Raw genomic sequence first — 20,220 nt, 5'->3', positions numbered from 1 at the left:
AAATGAAAATAGCTTCGCTTGTTACGCATACTTTTTAAGAAGCAATCAATTAATAATTAATTACTCCTGTTTACATCTGATTTGTGATTGGGAAAACCCTGAAATCCGAATACTATTGGATTTTCCCTTTTCCCCTGAAATAAGACAAGCGGAAGTTCATTGTCATTGATTTTAAGCAATAAAAAAATCAGTAAAAATCAAAACAACACACCCACTGACAATTGTTAATTATAGTTACCAATTGAGTTCAGCTGAAATAAGGTACAAGACCTGATAACGGAGAGAATTGATAATGAAGACGCAAAGTGCAACACAGACAGACAGACACGCTCGTATATCTAATTTTCTGCCAAGCAAAACTCCGTCAATGATTAACAGCTGTCGTTTAGTTTCGAAGAGTCAACGGCAGCATGCAGAGCATTCCACTCGCTGTTATTCTGATCTTCGCCCTTTCCTGGATCAGCGCCAATGCGGATGTCAATCGTCGTCCAGACGGACGCATTGTCAACGGACGCGATGCTCGCGAAGGCGAGTTTCCATATCAAATGTCCTTGCGCCGTCTAACCGTGCATATCTGTGGCGCCTCCGTGCTGGATGGCAGTTGGGCCATAACCGCTGCTCATTGTGTCGCTGGCCACGAGAATCAGCCGCAAGAGTTCACGCTGAGACTGGGTAGTGTTAAGCGTTCCAGCGGTGGAAGCATAATGTCGGTTCGCACTATCTATAAGCACCCCTCGTACGATGCTAGCGACATGAATTTCGATGTGGCTCTGATGCGCACTCTGCCCGGTGCCTTGACCATGGATGCCAATGTGAAGCCAATTCGTTTGCCAGAAGCTGGCGAGGCGATCGAGGAAAATGTTTCGGCCATTGTATCCGGCTGGGGGCATATGAGCAGCTCGGAAGCAATGTTATCTTCGGTATTGAAGTACACGACGGTTCAGACAGTAAATCAAGCAAAATGTCAACGCGACTTGAGTTTCCACGGCGGAGTGAGTGAGGCGTAAGTAAGAAAGATATGATTACCAAATACCTAATTAATATCTTCTGTTTGTCGTTAGCATGTTCTGTGCGGCTGCTCGCAACACGGATGCTTGTCAGGGTGAGTTTGTTATTAGCTTGCTCATGAGTCATTGCTCAATTGTGACTAATTTTTACATTTTACATCGTAGGCGATAGCGGGGGACCTTTAACCGCTCAAGGAAAATTGATTGGCATTGTTTCCTGGGGTGTGGGCTGTGCAGGTAGCTCGACTTTTAGTTGCATTTTGCTAGCAATTGGTTTCTTAACCTCTCTTTTTATTTGCAGACCCATATTATCCTGGTGTTTACACGCGCTTAGCACATCCATCTATAAGGCGCTGGGTTCGCCTGCTGACTAAGCTGTAAATAAACTCATAAAAGTCAATAAACCTATATTGCGTGACAATTACTGCGTATTTAATTTTAAATTAAGCGCGCGAATAATTCGCCCCATGCTGTTATCGATAGTTTTTAACGATGCTCAGCCACCAAATGCACATCGCTAATCAAAGTTCTTATTGGAAAATTTACGCACACTTCAATTCGGCTGCAATTAGATTAAAGTGACGGTTTTTTTTTTGTCCGCCTTGGCTGTGTTATTGCAATTTAATCGGTTGCAAGCGAGGATTTTATTTAAACGAATTGTGCCGGAAAATCGAATAAAAACACCGGACGTTTTAAGCATATAACCAGCAGGCAAATTGTGGGAGTGGTAACGACAACGGGGCGGTGGTCGACGGCGCGCATTCTTCTTATTGGGGTAAATGCAAATTAGCAACAAAACCAACAGTGTAAATGTATTTATAAATAAACCATATATATATACACATATGCATAATTTTGTAATCTGCTTCTGCACAACAACAACAAAAGTCTTGAGGTGTGGTGAATGTGGTGGCGCTGGTTCTGGCTGTGTCTCAAAATGATCTATAAGCTGCTCTGCTGTTCGATGAGCCTCATCTTCTTCTGCTTCAACGTGTTCTGGTTCTTCTGTAACCTTGCCATACCATGGGGCACACTGACGCTGATCATTATTTGTGTGGCATCGAAATTCGTCAAGCTTCAGCGCAGCCCCAACGAGAAACGTTTGCTCAGTCTGCTTAACACACCAGACGATTGGCCCAATTATTGGCCCATCGCTAATCGTGGTGCCGGCTACGATGCGCCCGAGAACTCCAAGGCAGCTGTGAAAAAGGTAAGTGTATGTGTGTGACGTCAGCAATCATCGGTGGTTGATTTTTAGCGCACACAGTCAAAAAATCGATAACATCCCTTTTCTTGGCATTGCAGTGTCTCGCACGTGGCTATCGTAATGTGCTCCTGGATGCCGGCATTACGTCCTGCAATGAGATTGTCATTGCTAATCGGCTGACTGTGGAGCGTGCCTCTTTAACTGGAAACCTGTCGCATCACACGCTGCACGAACTGCAGCAGCTGAACATCACGGATCACCATCCCATGGGGTAATAAAACATGTCATTTCAAGCTATCACCATTATTACAACATTAAATATATTTCCCTTTAATTGCAGTTCACAATTTGAAGCTGAATCCGTGTCCACGATCAAGCAACTTGCCGATTTTCTGGAGGAGCAAAGCACTGCGCCCACTCTCTTCCTGCATTTGCAGGATACCAGCGCCCTCATGATCGATCAGCTGCAGAAATTCATGCATGCCCATGAAACCTTCACGCAGCGGACCATTGTCATTAGTCGCTCGCCACTGGCCATTTATCAGGTAGAATTCCGAATCCACACACAACACAGCATAATGGACAATCACTTGACTACGTCACTGATTTATTTTTAGACATAACAATGCGAGTTAAAGCCGATTGTGCTTGACTGTGAGATACCTGCTCTTTGGTGTAGACTTTGAAGTGACCAAAGCAAGCTAGTTCGATTTATGTATTTGCATCGTTAAAATTCGTTCTTGAACTTAAAATGCATTGAACTCTATAGTTAGCTTTTTGTGTTTATTTAGTGTTGTGTCTATGCTTATTCTTTTTAAGATTTTTAATTTTAGTGTGTTAATAATTTAGATTGCCTCAGAACTTTCATGAGTAAAGTCAAAAACTTGGTAGTCTTTGCATTTATATATATATATGTATATGTATGTATATGCTCTGAGTTCTAGAGGTACTAATGCACATATGAATATATTTATTCCGTAAATTAATATTTCGTTATGATTACATACATATGTACATATATACATTAAATATTTTAGCATATGTACATATTTTTGATACTATATACAAATGCATAAGATAAAAGATTAATGGTTTCTTCAGTGACAAGCTATAATTCCTATCTACCCCAAAAGGCGGTTCTAAAACACTATCTACAACCTAAATTTTACATACCTTTCTTATCTTTCACAGTTGCGCAAACTGAGACCCGAAATAATCTGTGGCCTGTGGCATGAGAGTTATCTATCGCTGTCCATATTAAAGTCCTCGACACTTATTACCTCAATTTATGGTGCAATTCTACGCAACATTATTGCTCCTGTAATCGGCATTAGTGTTGTCTTCCTAAACAAGGAGGATTTTAATTTGTAAGTAATTCATTAAATACGATTCGAAGTATTTTGTAATGCTCCAATTGTTGCTTCTTCTTTTTGGCTTTGTTGCAGACACATCGGCGATCTGTGGCGCAATGTGGGCGTACGTCCAATTGTTTACATGGTAAATTCGCCGAACGAGAAACGCTATTTTCAGAAAACAATGAAAACGCAATACCTCACGGACTCATTGCGTTCCGAGCCGCATCTCTTGATGAAAGCCTAAAAACACGAACACATACAAAAACAACAAAAATCGTGCGCGCACACAGATCATTTGCATTTACAATTTATTTAGGTAGCTTTCATGCACAATCTATTTGATTTAACTTATTTGCTTTTGCTGCACATTTCATATGTGTTCTATACTAATATAAACTTTCAAAGAAGCTTATGAAATAGTATTACCCAATGACGATCCAGTGAAACTACTCGTATAATTAAGTTTCACTTAAGATTATTGTGCTTTATATTTGACGTAGATGCTATTTATTTATTATTACTATAAGAGGAGCTGGTGCTGGAATCCTCAAACGTCCTTAATCATGTTTATATGCAGAATTTTTGTTTATTTTGTTAATTATATGTATGTTTTCCCATTTTTTATTTAACGACATCAGATGCTTTCACAAACCGGCACAAAATACATGAAAAATGCTGCCACGAAATGTTCTCAAAAACCTTGTAAGCTAAGGTCTTTCTATTTATATGTATGTACTAAATACACAAACAATATACATTATTTATATTTAATATAGGCAGCTATTTGTACGCAAATTTTGACTTTATTATACCAACCATTTTTGTAGTCCATGTTACGTAGAATCGAACAATTTCTTAGGTATGCCGAACGAGAATATGAAATGGATTAGTCGAAGAATAAGTACGAACATTAGTTATACGATTATACCAAAAAGCAAAAATATTTTCTAACTATGCATCTCGATTCGTAATGTATTTGCATAACAAACTATAAAAAGAAATACAAATAAATTGCGAACTTTAATTTGTTGATCATTTTAATGGGATAATGTAAAAGTTCTTGTAGGTGATTTGTTGGAAATTTTCTTTATTAGAAATCTTCATGAGAGTCCTTAAAAGGTAAGTTATTGATGTCTTCAATGTATATATATATGTATATCATATGCATTATGTATTTTATATACGTATATCTAGATTTTATGTTTTGCGTGCTTGAGCGCGTCTTTTATATATTTTCTGCTTCTCCGAATAACGTAGAACTCTCTTGATTTATTTAAACGTAAAATTAACAATACATACATAGCTATATTACCGTGCTGTAAACATTTTCCTTTTGTACACAGGAGGTATAATCAATAAACAAAAATAAGTTTTAACTTAAAACTAAAATTTCAAATAATTAATTAAACAAATGAATAAAAGTTATCAAGAAATGATTATTTTCGGCGAGAGCGTGTGGCACGTTTGGGAGCTTCATCTGCAACGGGCTGCGGCGCTTCCTTTGCCACTGTCACTGCCACCGACGCCGTGTCTTCAATGGCTTCAAAGTGCACCTTACGACCACGTCCAGTACGAGTTGGCGGCGTCTCCGTAATAGCTACCACTTCATCAACCACTTTTGTAACGCGTGCGTTGCGTCCCCGTGCTGCCGTCGCTCGCTTGGTGACCGGCACCTCTTTGGGTCCCTCCACATTGGGATCCGCTACTGATTCTGCTACAACAGGTGTCTTCGCGCGTGCTCCGCCTCGAACTTTCTTAATTGGTGGCTGCCCATCTGCAGCATCCTCGTCTGCTTTGGCTTTGCGAGCGCCGCCTCCGCGCTCATTACGTTTCGCTGGTTGCTTCACTTCTACTTCGATGTCGGGCTCATCTACCTGAATAGTGGCGCTCTCCTTACGAGAGCGTGCACCACGTTTAGCGGGTTCAGCTTCTGTGACTTCTTCGGTATCATGTACCTTACGGCCTCTTGCGCCTCCACGAGCTTTGGCAGCAATTGGCGTGGAGTCTTCCAAAATGATTTTCTTTTCTGGTGGCTCATCAGTATCAGCATCACCCTCAGTTGCTGCTGCTGCGGTATCAGCTGCCTTTGCCTTACCGCGTCGCTTCGGCGTTACTGGCCGTGAAGCAGAGTCTACCAGCAATTCCAGGGCCTTAATCGTTGGCTGACGAATCCTTCGTCCACGCGATGAAGCTGGCTTCTCATCATCTGATGTTTCATTGTAGTTCTTGCGTGGCATATTTCGGCCTTCGCGCTTCTGTGAACTGTTTAAGTCTGCTGGTATTATCGTAGCAATTGGTGTTTGCGTACCCGCCACTGGCTCTACTGCAATTTCCACCGAAGGCTTCTGCTTCGTTGGTGTTGTAGGCTTTGGAAGTGGCGAGACCGCAGCGGCGACCGCAGCGGCTTTGCTGGCAACGGGCTTACGCGCTTTACGGGATGATCCCGGCTTGTCTTCATCCGAAGTTTCATCATAGTTTTTACGTGGCAAGTTGCGTCCTTCACGACGCCGTGGCGTTAACTCATCCTCCGAGCTAAGCACCTGTGGCCTAGGAGAGATTATAGCACTGGCAACAGTGGCAAGTTCAATTGCATGATCTTGTTTCTCCGCTTCATCAAGAACAGCAGCTGATAAAGATGCCTTACGTCCTCGGCGAGCTGGTGCTTTTTTAGGCGGCGTTGCCTCTTTCACGATGACGTCGACATTTGCAGACGGTTTGCGAACGCGTCGAGTTGACTTCTTCTCGACCGCGGGGTCCGTTTCTGCTGCCACATCAGCGCTTGCTCCACGAGCACGTCTTGTCGCCTGCTCAGTTGGCTCAAGAGGCTGAACTTCGGCATGAACTATTTCAGCAGATGCTTTTCGAGCACGACGTTTCGGTTTAAGCTCAGCTGCATCGGCTTGCACGCTGGGCACTTCTTCATCAACTGTGGCCTTGCGTCTACTACGAATTGCACTCTTTTCTTGGGAATTTACCTCCACAATCTCTGGCTGTGTTGACAAAGGTTCCTCTTCCACGGTAGCCTTGCGTCCTCGACGAGTTGTCGCCTCAACAATATCTGCTAGCTGTGCTGCCAGTGGCTCATCATTGGTTGCTTTACGCCCACGACGAGTTGCGCTCTTTTCTTGTAAAGTTGTTGCCTCAACAATCTCAGCTGGATGCGTTGGCAAAGATTCCTCCTCCACGGTAGCCTTGTGTCCACGACGGTTTGCACTTTTTGCACGTGAAGTTGTTGCCTCAAGTATCTCCGCTGGTGGTATCGCCAGAGGCTCATCATTGGTTGCCTTACGCCCCCGACGAGCTGTGGTCTTTTCTTGTGAAGTTGTTGCCTCAACAATCTCAGCTGGAGGCGTTGACGAAGATTCCTCTTCCACGGTAGCCTTGTGTCCACGACGGTTTGCACATTTTCCACGGGAAGTTGTTGCCTCAAGAATCTCCGCTGGTGGTATCGCCAGAGGCTCATCATTGGTTGCCTTACGCCCCCGACGAGCTGTGGTCTTTTCTTGTGAAGTTGTTGCCTCAACAATCTCAGCTGGAGGCGTTGACGAAGATTCCTCTTCCACGGTAGCCTTGTGTCCACGACGGTTTGCACTTTTTCCACGGGAAGTTGTTGCCTCAAGAATCTCCGCTGGTGGTATCGCCAGAGGCTCATCATTGGTTGCCTTACGCCCCCGACGAGCTGTGGTCTTTTCTTGTGAAGTTGTTGCCTCAACAATCTCAGCTGGAGGCGTTGGCGAAGCTTCCTCTTGCACGGTAGCCTTGGGTCCACGACGATTTGCACTTTTTGCACGTGAAGTTGGTACCTCAACAATCTCCGCTGGTGGTATCGACTGAGACTCATCATTGGTTACCTTACGTCCCCGACGAGCTGTGGTCTTTTCTTGTGATGTTGTTGCCTCGACAATCTCTGCTGGTGGTGTTGACAGTGCCTCATCATTGGTTGCCTTACGCCCTCGACGAGTTGCGCTCTTTTCTTGTAAAGTTGTTGCCTCAACAATCTCAGCTGGAGGCGTTGGCAAAGGTTCCTCTTCCACTGTAGTCTTGTGTCCACGACGATTTGCACTTTTTCCACGTGAAGTTGTTGCCTCGACAATCTCTGCTGGTGGTGTTGATAGTGCCTCATCATTGGTTGCCTTACGCCCTCGACGAGTTGCGCTCTTTTCTTGTAAAGTTGTTGCCTCAACAATCTCAGCTGGAGGCGTTGGCAAAGGTTCCGCTTCCACGGTAGCCTCGTGTCCACGACGATTTGCACTTTTTCCACGTGAAGTTGTTGCCTCAACAATCTCCGCTGGTGGTATCGCCAGGGGCTCATCATTGGTTGCCTTACGCCCCCGACGAGCTGTAGTCTTATCTTGCGAAGTTGTTGCCTCAACAATCTCCGCTGGTGGTGTTATCATTGGCTCATCATTGGTTGCCTTACGCCCCCGACGAGTTGTGGTCTTTTCACGCGACCCTGACACCTCAACAGCTTCGGGCGGCTGTTCCGCAGAGACAGATTTTTTGCGACCGCGTGCGTTTACTTTCTGAGCGGCGTCCGATTCAGTTGTCTTATTAAGCCTCAGTTTCTTTTGCTCTGGCTCCGTTGCTTCCACAATTACTGGCAAGTGCTCCTTTTCTTCATTGTCAATCTCAACGGTTTCTGCTGAAGCTTTACGTGTATTTCGGGCTGGTTTCTTTTCTGTCTGATTTATGGGTTCTAACGTTTCTGTGACTTCTGATGAAACTTTGTGATTGCGACGCCTTGGGTTGTCTTTAACGGCCTCAATAGTTGACTTCTTCTCTTTGTGAATTACTCCTTCGTGTTGCTCAACAATAGCTAGATCAACTGATGCTCTACGATTGAGTTCATATTTTTTCACATCGAGATTGGCTGTAGCTTCCACAACTTCTGCAGAAGCTTTGCGAATTCGTCTCTTGGGTTTCTCCAATTCATTTACTTCTGCGACGTAATCTTTAGTTTCGGCAATTTCCGCCGAAGGTTTGCGTTCTGCTCGACTTGGATTATCTCCCGCGGGGATTTCGATCTCTCCGATCGATGGTTTACGTCCTCGTGGCTTAGGTTTCTCCAGGTTTTCTACTTTTCCTTGTTGTTCATCAGTTTGAATATCTACTTTGATTACTTCTTTAGTCTCCAGTTCGGATTCGATTTCAGAAACTTCAGCCGAAGAAATCACTTTGGCTTCGACTATTTTTGCTTGTTTTCGTCCCCGCCGCTTGGGTTCGGTTGAAATTTCAGTGTCGACCGTTTCTGCTGCTTCGACGGTTGTTTCCTCGACAACTTGGGATTCAGTTACAGCAAGCATTGCAAAAGATTTTCGTTCTCGTTGCTTGGATTTATCCAAGTCAACGCTTTCTTGTTGATTCACTTCAATAGGACTGTCTATCTCTACAACTTGCGCTTCGATCCCCGATGATTTACGTCCGCGACACTTTGGTTTGTTCAAGTCAATTGTTTCAGGCAGTTTCTCATGGACTTTAGTCTCGGTGATTTCTGTTGCAGGCTTTCGGCCACGTCGCTTAGGTTTATCTGTGTTAATTTCAGGCTGTGATGTTGTAGCCTTGACACCTTTCTTAACTTCCGTTTCAACATTTTTAGTAATCGATTTACGTCTGCTTATGCTTGGCTTTTCCAAGTCAACAGTTTCTGGATGCGATTTGTGGGACGAATCAGTAGTCTCTTCCACATTCCTGGAAACCTTATGTACCTCCATTGTGAAATGTATTTGTTCAATATCTTCATGGACGAGATCATCCTTGCGACCACGACGCTTTGGCGTTGCTTGGGCCATTTTAGTAGTGTCCTTGAAAGTTTCTATATAAGTCGAAGACTTGCGACGACGTTTCAAAACATTCATTGGGTTTGCATCCATTATTAAATCTGATGAATTTTCAATTTCAAGTGAATGCTGTTCAGTTAATATTTCCTTATCGTCTGACTTAATTTTTCCATCAGATTCTAACACAACTTTTTCGTGTGACACTTGATTTACTTTTTGACTTGTAGCATGTGTCAACGACTCTTCATCTGAAGAACTTATGTCAATTACCACTTCCTCTGTCTTACTTCGTGCTTCTATTTTTTCCCCAGTCTGATTTGTACGCTTAGCATCGCTCGCAACCAACTGAGCAGATGGTGCTGCTTTTTGACTTGATTCCTTTGCTATTTTGATCTGATTTTCGATTTTTTCCACTGCAGGTGAGGAGTTTTTGACAGCTTCGTCCACACATATCTTTGATTGATTAGAAACATCACCATCACTGTCAATAATCTCAACTGCCGGTTCACTGACGGTTTCTGATGGTGATCCATCTTTGTAATCGTCATTTGTGGAAGGTGCGCTTCGACTTGTTGAGGCTGCATTCGCGGTTGAATTTTCTGCACCATCATTATCATTAGAAATCTCTTCAGCAAGTTCATCAGATTGTTTTGGTTTAATGTCTATTGATGTTGAAGCAATTGTTGAAGGACTTGCAATCAGCTGCGATATGTTATTGTCTACATTTTTTAGCAGGTTTCATCTCCAACTCCTTGGCTTCTTCCTCGCTGTCAATAATCTCTACTGTCGATTCAACAGTTGGTGTTGACTCTATAGTTGGTGCTAATTGAATTACTTCATTTGGAGATGTTGGTAGTTTCTTTTCATCATGCTTAGAGCTTTCGCTTTGAATTGTCGTGCTTGGAACATTCAAACATTTCTCCAAATCCACTTTATCGTTATCAATTTCGAGAGCAAGTTCTGGTTCCGCTGATTTTGTTGGCACTTCAATTGTCGCAGAACTTTCAGAGTTTTTAGCCGCATTTTCTGTCGACTTTCTGTTTTGGGTCATGTCTTCTTCATCACTATCAAGAATCTCTACTGTCGCTTCGTCGGTTGGTGTAGATTTCGTTTCTTTTGATTGAGATGGTACCCCACTCATAACATGGTCGGGTTCTTTTTCTTCTGTCTGACTTGTGGTGTTTTCACAATCGACTAGCATCGTTTTTTGGCTGATATCCAATTCACTCTCCATACCCGACGCACTAGGAATTTGCTTCGCAATTGTATCCATGGACAAACTTTTCTCCGTAATTTCGGCGCTGCAACTGCCATCCAAATCAAAAGCCACCTTGCTTTCCTCTCGCGATTTTCCGATTGCCTTCGAATCATTATTTTGATACCTTATAGAATCGATTTCAGCATCGAGTTTCTCTGTTGCATCGTCGACTTCTATAGAAACGCTTGGCGTCGATTCCTTCGAATTAGTGGCTTCCTCTTCTACAGCAGATTCTTGAATAGGGTTCTCTTCCATGTCGCCACATGCAGGCGCAGATTGGCTAGAAATATTAGATACATTTTGATTTGTTGTATCCAGCTCTGACGTGGTTAGCGATTCTTCAAAAACATATTCTTTGCTAAGATCTTCATTTTCCTGTGTCGAAGCAGCCAAACAAGATTGGACATTTTCAAGTGGCGCTTCAATGGTCAATGGAGCCTCCTTCATAACATTATGTTTATCTGCTGTGCTTTCATCTATTCGTGCAGAGTCTTCTGGAACATCGGAGACGCGTCCTTTCTTTTGAATTTCGGCGGCAACATCGCTTTCAGCACTAGATGATAATACTTCTGGAACATTAGAAACTTCTTCTTTAGTTTCAACTTCAGCTACAATAGCGTCTTCGGCCATAGATGTTAATATTTCTGAAACATCAGAAACAGTTTCTTCCTTTTTAATCTCTTCTGGAACATCGGAGACTGGAATTTCGGCGACAACATCGCTTTCAGCACTAGATAATAATACTTCTGGAACAGCTACAATAGCATCTTCGGTCTTAGATGGTAATATTTCTGAAACATTAGAAACTGTTTCTTCCTTTTCAATGTCAGCTTCAGCAGGGGTTATTTTGGGTACATCAGAAACTGCTTCATTATTTTCAATATCAGTTACATCAGATGAGCTCAGATCAACCAGAGATTCATCTATATTCGTACTTTCCAAATTAGCTTTAGCTTCGTTTCCAATAGTTCCATTCGTAGATTTCTCAGCAGTAGTTGAAGGTGTGACTCCCTCACTTTGCTTAGCTACAGATACATCTAGATTAATCACCGAATTATCAACAGCTGTGGACTCCTCGTGGTTTATAACTTCAGTGTTATCTAGATTGATCGATGTTTCTTCTGGTGACTTTGAAATAGATTCGGAATCTTTTTCAATAAGTGATTCCTCTTCTTTATCGGAGTCATCATCTAGCTCAATTACAGACTCATCTAAGGTCGATTTTGTAGCCGACCTATCATGTAATGTTGATACATTCTGAAGCGCTGTTTTGTCAACCTGTTCTTCTAGCTCTGGAGTTTTTGAAGTTTCACGGTCGTCCTCTTCTTTATCCAAATCAACAAATACTGAAGTATCCATTGAAATCAAGGATTCATCAGCATTCGTGGAACATTGAAGATCGTCTTGAGGTATGTTTTGCACTTCGTCCAGATTTGACGACGCAGAATCTTCTTTATTTTTTGCTTCCAGGTCAACTTGAGACTCGTTTGGCGGAATCAGTGAAGACAATAACGTTTCCGCTGATTGGTCCGTCGTTACCTTTGGATCTTTATCCAGATCTTGAATGTGCCCATCAACTTGTTCCGTTGCATTTTTAGTTGATGAATCATCAGCGCTTTTTGGTTCCAGGTCAACTTGACGCTCACTTGCCTCATTTGCCGAAGATGTAGATGACTTTTCCGATGCTTGGTTATCCATTTGTTCTTCATTCTTTACTATTTCGTCTTCGATTGGTGTATTCGTTTTTGCTGGTTTTGTTTCCGGATCAGCTTGAGATTCGTTCAGGGCACTTATAGAAAATGAGGATATTTTCTCTGCCTGATCCTTTGTTTCGGTTGGCACTTCATCCAGATGTGACGACGTTTCTTCGAAATGTTGAATGTCCTCATCCGATATCGTTTTAGCTACTGATTCATCGACATTTGTTGCATCCAGGTCAACTTCAGCCTCGTTTGCCGAATTTACAGAAGATTCAGGTAATGTTTCCTTTGCAACTTCATCCAGATTTGATGACATCTGTGACATACCCTGAATGTGCTCAGCAAGTTGATCCTTAGTCTTTTCAGCTAATGAATCATCTGCGGTTGTTGCTTCCAGACCATCTTGAGATTCATTTGGCGCAGTTACAGAAGATAAGGATATTTTCTCAGCTTGGTCCTTTATTTCTGTTGGCGCTTTATCCAAATTTGTCGACGTATCTGCGATGTCTCGAATGTGCTCATCCGATGTCGATTCAGCTAATGAACAATCCACATTTGTAGCTTCCAGGTCAACTTCAGTTTCGTTTGGTGAATTTACAGAAGATTCAGGTAATGTTTCCTTTGCAACTTCATCCAGATTTGATGACATCTGTGAAATATCCTGAATGTGCTCAGCAAGTTGCTCCGTTGTCTTTTCAGCTAATGAAACATCGCCATTTGTTGCTTCCAGGTCAGTTTCAGACTCGTTTGACAGATTTACAGAAGATTTAGATGTTTCCGCTGATTGGTTCTTTGCATCCTTTGCCACCTCATGCAGATTTAATGACATTTCTGCGATATCCTGAACGTGCTCAGCAAGGTCTTCTGTTGTCTTTGCAGATATTGAATCTTCTGCGCTTGTTGATTCCAAGTCAACTTGAGGCTGCCTTGTTCCATTTGCTGAAGTCGTGGATGATATATCCGATGCTTGGTTATCTATTTGTGATTCATTATTTTCCGTTTTAACTACAATTGATGCGTTCTTTTCAATTGAAGAGTCTTCATTTGTCATTTGGGTAGTGTGTTCATCATCAGGTAACTGCTCTTTCTCTTCCTCATCTAAAACAGAAGCATCCAGTTTAATTTCAGATTCGCTCACATCTTCTACAACAGCCAAAACATCTTTAATTTCCAATACAGCATCGACTTCGGATGTTGTTGGGATAGGACTTGCAGGATTTGCAAACGTCGCATTTTTCTCTAAATTTTCTTCATCAGCTACTTCATTCTTCTCTTCGACTGCAGCCTCAGAGATTTTGCTGACATGTTTGATGCTTGGCGCATTTTCATATTGGTCTGATATTTCCTCATCGTTTGTTACAATAGCATCCTCAACTTGTTTTTCACATAGCTCGGACTTGTTTTTTACAAAACTAGTCTCAATCAAAGATTCTTCTGCCACTGTAGTTGAAGCATCAAGTATCGATTCATCTTTAACTGTTAGTTCTACAGATAGCTCTTTTAGAGCTGCATCATTTTCGGGTTTGTCTGAAGGATTGGCACTGGCTTCCGCAGTAGGTACCAAATAAATGCTTTCTCTTTTTGTTTCTGCTGCTGATCCTGTTTTGTTCAGTCCAATACTTGATTTATTGAATTCACATGAGTCATTCAGCAGAGATTCATTCGCAGACTCTAAGGTCAGTTCTGCAGCTTTGCCATCACTCGATGCATTTAAATTGACATCCGCATCAGTAGTATTTGCTTCGGTGCCTTCAAGTTGTCCCATAGATTCATCATTCTCTGTTACTTTCCTGTTCACTTTTTGCGTGGTTTGAACTAAGTAAGTCTTCGTTATTGTCTTTATCAGTAAGAATAGCTGCGGATTTGTTAACAACATTCTCAGTTGATTGCTCAACATGCGATACTCCTTGAATCATTGAGTCTTCCTTATCTGTTTCTTTGCCTTGAATATTGCTTGAAACTTGGCTCATATCAACACCGTAAATTGTTGATGTTTGTGTTACTTCGATCTGTGATAAGGATACATCTGTAGCGATGCTCGAAGCTTCCAAGTCAATCTCAAAATCATTTTCCTCCTGAGATTCATTTGGATTGTTTGAAGTCTCAGTATCCTGATCATTGTTCTGCTCATCATTGATGCTTGGCACTGCGCCTAGAGTACTATCCAGTTTATCTTCCACATGGTTCTCGACGTCAGCCAAATCAATTGACCTTTCTTCCTTTTGTTGTACTGAGTAAAATTTCAGACACTTCTGCCTCAGTTTCATCTTGACTTTGATCAACAACAAATTTGTCTGCTTCTTTGTTTTTTGGGATCTCTTTTGGTGGAATGATAAAATCGTTCGATTTTTCTTCCTTTATTAGGTCCTGGCTGGAATTAGTTCCTTCTTCAACAACGTCCTCATCGTCGCTTAGAACGAGTGGTTCCGCCAAGCCAACCATCGAATCGGTGTCTGAACCTTCCGCCAGCTCATCTTTTTTCTCCTCAGGTATATTATTTCCCGTTGCCTTGGTTTCTTCTAGAGTAACATCACACGACTCCACGCCACTCAAGACCAATCGTTCCGAGAACATGGAGTCCGTTGTTTGATCCAGCACTTGAATACCGCTCATCTCGCATACGTCTGAAGATTTGGCCCTATCTGCGCAGCTGTCATCGTTGAGTGCGCTAAGATTTAGATTCGTTTTACCTCCATCTTTAAATGCAGTGCTTGTTAAGGGATCTTTGTGTGAAGTTTCCGCATAGCACACGTTCATCAACACTTCGGATCCTGCCGTATCGCTTGCCTCAGGATTCGTTGTCGTCGACAAGGGGTCCGCTTCAGAAGCAGCCGCCGTACTTATGGCAGTGACATTAATTTCGTTTTCGGAATTATTCACAACGATTGAAGGATCCGTGGACTCCGCAACAAGAACATCGTCAAAGATTTTGTCCAAGTGCAGCGTGGCATTTGTCGCATTCAGATCGTACTCAGTGGTTGTGGCCAGAGATTTATTAATTGTCTTTAATACTGCGCTGGCTGGATCGTTTGGTATCATTAGGTTTTTACCACGAGGCGTTGTGAAGTACTTGTCTTGTGCATCGTCAGTGGCCTCAGCCTTGGAGAGTTCCAATTCAACCCGACTCACAGTTACAGATCGCTTGGGTGTCGAAGGCGTTTCCAGCAATTCCTCAATATTGCCTAACATAGGTGATGGACAAACTTTGGGTGTGCGCACCATTTCGCGCAGACCTTTGAAACGCGGTGTGCTGCAGCTTTTCGGCGTCTTTAGTAACTCTCGCATACCGTGGTAGTCAATTTTGTCTGGTTCATCAGCGTCTTTTGTCGGCAATTCGGTGCCGTAATCCTCATCTGTCACAATGGGCAACACATCGGCTGCAAATGATTTGAATTAACAACAAATTTCCACTATATTCATATGCCGACTCACCGTTAACACCATCCTCTTCAATGATGGCACCCATGTCGCCGACTGATTCGTCTATTGGCGCGGCTCTTTCGGAGTTGTACACAACAAACGTTGCGATTTGCGCGATGGCGTTAATAGCTCTTCTGTAAGGCGGCGTTTGCGCTTAGGCGTCGCAAGAGCTGTGGTAGTTGGTATTTCAACGGCAGCAGAGCAAGACGCACGACGAGTGGGCTTCAAGCATTGCTCCAGCTTATTGGTGGCCTCCATAGATGCACGTCGCACGCTGCGCCTTGGGGTTAAGCCGACTGTATTTTGATCAGTAGAATAGCGTCGTGAAGAACCGCCTTGGTATTGGTGTTTGACCTGGTGGGCCAACCACGTCCTGTTCTTCCGATTCAATTGGTTCTGTTAGAAAGGTGAAAGATTTTAATATAATTATACTTATTGCAACCGCATTAAATTACGTTTCATCATGATCTTTTCTTATTTAATATTTCCTTCTTACAACGATTGACACTTAAACATAATGTTAATTGATATACCAATAAGTCAGCTCAGATTTGGAATGTTAAAGCAAAGGGAAAACACTTACTATCAGTTGTAGGAGTGACCTCATCACTTGGAGGCACCTCTTCACATATTGTGTCCTCAGCTAGATGCACACTTGTAATCGTCACGAAATCTGTGAATTTGTAAATACTTGTAAATAAGAAATTTTTAACCAAGAAAGAGATTACATTGACACACCTTCCTGATATGTTGGAGTTGTGGGCACCTCCTCGCAGATGTTATCCTCAATAACATCAACTTTGTCCGGTGTATTAAAACTTTTGTCCACGTCTTGTGTTGTCATTTTTTGTATCGATTTGTCAACGTCTTTTTCTGGTGCAGAATCGCAACTCTCTTCAACAACTTCAGATTTCGAAGTTGATGACTCTTGATCTCTGATAGAAACATCCGTTGCATCTTTGTTCGTTGCAGACACATTCAAATCAAATGTTTTGTTTAACGAGTCATCTCTTGTTTCATTGGGAGTACTATGCTTCCCGCTTATCTCGTCAGTCGTTGCTGTGATGTTGTTATCTTCAAGGAGTTTACTTTGATCTTTGCTGCTTGTATTTGCATCCACGAGCTGCTTGATACTGCATTCCTCAGACATTAACACCTTCAATGCTGCTCCAGTAGCGTTCTGCTCATCATCATCATCATCAATGGTAAACGTAACACTCAACTCTCGTGTCGAGTCGTGTGCCATGTCTGGTGTTAATGATTCGTTTGCCGTCACTCTTGGTGAAGCTATGCGCTTGGGTGATCCTGTCTTTGGGGAATTAAGAGAGCGTCGTGCTTTCGCCACCAATTTGTTGCTCATGCCAACAGTAGGACTGAGCTTTGCATTGGCGGCCAGCGTCTTTCGAAGCATTGATATTTTATTGTCGCGCGGACTGCTCAACGACATCGATTGACGTTTTCGTGGCGATGTCTGCGGTGCTTTGGTTGTCGAAGATGGCAGTTGGCGTCGGCCTGGTGTCCGCCACTGCGGTTGCGGATGGAAAGGCAGTCGACGTGGTGCTGTTAGACATTGTCGACGCGTCTCGAGCAACGATTGTCGGTTTGTCTTGGCCTGTGGTGTCGTCGGTGTGTTGGTGTTTGCTGCAATTTGCTTCTTGGTGCTAGTCAGAAGGGCTCGTTTCATTAAAGACTGCGGCGTCCGCTTTGGCGTGGCCCCAGCTGCCAGCACCTGATCCTTTGGAGTTTTCAATACCCTCATTTGCTGCTGTTTTGATGGTGTCTTTGACGGTGTCGATGAGTTGGTTATGTCTATAACAATGGGAGACTCATCCGATGACATGTCTGTAGAATCCACACTTATAACTGCAGCACTACTTGGCGATTGCTTTGGAGTCATGCTCAATGTTGGTCGTAGTTTCTGCGGAGTTGTCAGATCAATAAGAAACATGGATGTCGGTCGTTTGGCAGCCTGCGCCTTCTTCGATGTGGAGGGCGTGCTATACTCAAGTAAATCCCGACTGCAGCTGTCCTCGTTCAGTTCAGAAAGCACACTCTTGGGCGTATTATAAACGCTCTTGGGTGTCGAGGCCGCTGATGATAATGTAACACATACTGTTGGCTTCAGCACACATGTAAAGGACTTTTCAATTTTAACGCCTGTTTCGCGTGGCGAAAACGAGGTGATTACAACATCAGAACGTGCACACAATTGCAACATTAATTTATTGCCCAGTGTGCTGGTATTTTCCTTATTTTGTGTGGCTTCCAGCAAGTCCACCTTCGGCAAAGTCTCGTCAGCTTCTTTGGCTGGCGGTGTAATGCTGCGTTCTGGCTCTGGTTCGTCCTTTGAAGCAATCTCAGCTGAAGACGTCTCCAGTTCACGCGACTCTATGGATGTGTTGCCCTCATCATCGGAATTGATTGAATACCGAAAGCTAAAATAATTCAAAGTCAATAAAAATATTAATTCAATTCATATTGAGAAACCTTAGTTTCTCAATTTTTATGTAGAATAATTTCTGGAGAAATTCCATAGCTTACAATAAAGTTAAATAGTAATTGATAATAGCATTCATAAAATACACATATAAAAATAATAATATAGTTAGTTTGATAAATTCTCAATGAAAATATTAATAATTGTTATAAAATGTACAAATTATTAGAAGGTAAGTAAGCAGTTAGCTGTTTGTGGCGACAATTGATAAAAAAAATTGGAAATAATACCAAAAATAAAATTAAGTATTGGTTATTTGTTAACTTAAACAATACATTAAAATTAATAAATATAAAATATAAGTATCTTTCGATTTAAAATTGGCAGTTAGTTTATTTTATAACAAAGTTAAACAGTTAATATCAACTAAAATGTATGTTTTTTTTTTATTAGAATTATAATATTAAATAGCGTGTTTGTTAATATCAGATTAATACAAATTATATTGTGTCGGACATTTTGGAATAACGCTAAATAATCCAATATTTGTTAAAAGAAAATATATAACATTATATTTACTGGTAGTAGAAACATGCATTAGAAATAGAATAAGAATATAAAAACAACATTTCTTTGGAATCTTAATGTCTTGATTTTCATGACTCTCAGCATATGGCAGCCTTTTTAGGGGTTGCCTGCCTTTCCCCTCTCTCTTTCGCTTGCATGCAATCAACATCTGCCCGGCTACCTGGCATGCTGTTTGTTCTTCTTACTTACTTATGCACAGTGAGGCGATTGTCAAATTGTCGACGTTGTCGATGGCCCTAAAAAAGAAACGCACATATCGAAAGGACGCCACACATCAGTTAGTATAACTGTACCAAAGATTGAGGGGATTCTAGACTCACTTTGAGGCTTGGTGATGAATTGGCCGCTGGCTCAGGGGGATTACGTTCTGGGGTGCTGACATCCTCAGTCCTTTGGGGAAAATTCCAGGTGTAGACTTTATTGAGGATCTGGATGCGTGCACCATGCATCAACGGACGCTTAGCAGTGGCCTGCAAAACCTGGTCGTTGAGCACAATGGGTGCAGTGCAGGAATGATTGTAAATGGTAACCTAAATAGTAAAGATGTTAAATATATGTACATATATAGTGTTGTTACCAAATCGATAAACATACGCACAAGACGCGCGCATTTTCAGTCACTCACCCTGCCAAAGGCATCACATTGTATCTCGCAGTGAAGACGCTCGGCATCGGGCAACACTAAATCGCAACCTAGATAGGAGCCCACATTGAATTTACGTCCTTTGGCTGCATGCGCCACCGAAATGCCAGCGGCGTCAACGAAACTCAACTGCGCGCCATCCAGCGACATTATACATTAGCCAATATTGGCCACAATTTATTGTACTACAAACAAAATATAAAAAAAATGCTTGTGGGCGGTGTGAGTGTTGGCGGCGGCTGCAACCAACTTTCGCTTGGTGCAGAAAGAAAAAAAAGAAGCCGCGAGTGAAAATAGAGCCAAGCTTTAAGGAAAAGCGTAGACACGAACGCTACTATAAATTTTGCACGTACACACAATTATTCATTATACTTTTGTTTATTCTAATGATTTTCTTCAAACTTTCGTAAATGTTTTTACAACAATCAGCCCGGTTTTCTGTACAGGAATTCTCTTTGCAAGGGACGCGCGGTTAAGACCTGCCAATCTAACTAAAAATACAGTTAAATTCAAAAGCAACCAATTTTCCATTGACTTAGGGCTGCCAACTTATTTGTGTTTATTGCAATATGCATTATTTCAATTTAAATATAAATGTAAAATAATTAAAAACAGCTTTATTAAATATATGATAAACTAATTTAATTTAATTTACGGCATCTAGTTTAAATATATTTTTTATTCCTATCAATGTTGATGATGGAATGCCCAGCCCTGGTGGGCCTAGAATAAAATACTAAAATTTACCGGCATTTTGAAAGTATAAAACAACCATCAACTACCAATATCTTCGTTTTTTCACTATTTATAAATCAGTTACGTATCTCG

General features: G+C 42.1%; 3 protein-coding genes across 3 annotated transcripts; 2 read left to right on the top strand and 1 right to left on the bottom strand.

The window, feature by feature from the left end:
• Positions 1–378: 378 nt before the first annotated feature.
• LOC117576288 (trypsin-4) lies at positions 379–1,427 on the top strand. The gene is made up of 4 exons (XM_034260940.2): positions 379–1,003; positions 1,062–1,102; positions 1,173–1,244; positions 1,309–1,427. Exons 1-4 carry the CDS (start codon positions 411–413, stop codon positions 1,386–1,388), a joined length of 786 nt encoding a protein of 261 aa, XP_034116831.2. The 5' UTR covers positions 379–410; the 3' UTR covers positions 1,389–1,427.
• A 113-nt stretch (positions 1,428–1,540) lies between these two features.
• Positions 1,541–4,593, top strand: LOC117576287 (glycerophosphodiester phosphodiesterase 1). The gene is made up of 6 exons (XM_034260939.2): positions 1,541–1,782; positions 1,896–2,217; positions 2,313–2,485; positions 2,555–2,759; positions 3,406–3,581; positions 3,660–4,593. The coding sequence occupies exons 2-6, from the start codon at positions 1,912–1,914 to the stop codon at positions 3,811–3,813; spliced, it is 1,014 nt and encodes a 337-aa protein (XP_034116830.1). The 5' UTR covers positions 1,541–1,782; positions 1,896–1,911; the 3' UTR covers positions 3,814–4,593.
• An 83-nt stretch (positions 4,594–4,676) lies between these two features.
• Positions 4,677–19,848, bottom strand: LOC117576286 (titin). The gene is given in 12 exon segments (XM_052006831.1): positions 4,677–10,065; positions 10,262–14,053; positions 14,085–14,504; positions 14,506–15,695; positions 15,730–15,797; positions 15,800–16,054; positions 16,056–16,120; positions 16,308–16,397; positions 16,463–18,159; positions 18,939–18,985; positions 19,070–19,279; positions 19,375–19,848. Coding segments are annotated over 12 exon segments (13,062 nt in total). The 5' UTR covers positions 19,543–19,848; the 3' UTR covers positions 4,677–5,005.
• Between the last annotated feature and the right edge of the window lie 372 nt (positions 19,849–20,220).

The sequence above is a fragment of the Drosophila albomicans genome, chromosome 2R, assembly GCF_009650485.2.
Source record: "Drosophila albomicans strain 15112-1751.03 chromosome 2R, ASM965048v2, whole genome shotgun sequence".
NCBI lineage: Eukaryota > Metazoa > Arthropoda > Insecta > Diptera > Drosophilidae > Drosophila > Drosophila albomicans.
This window is presented reverse-complemented; position numbering and strand designations above follow the sequence as displayed.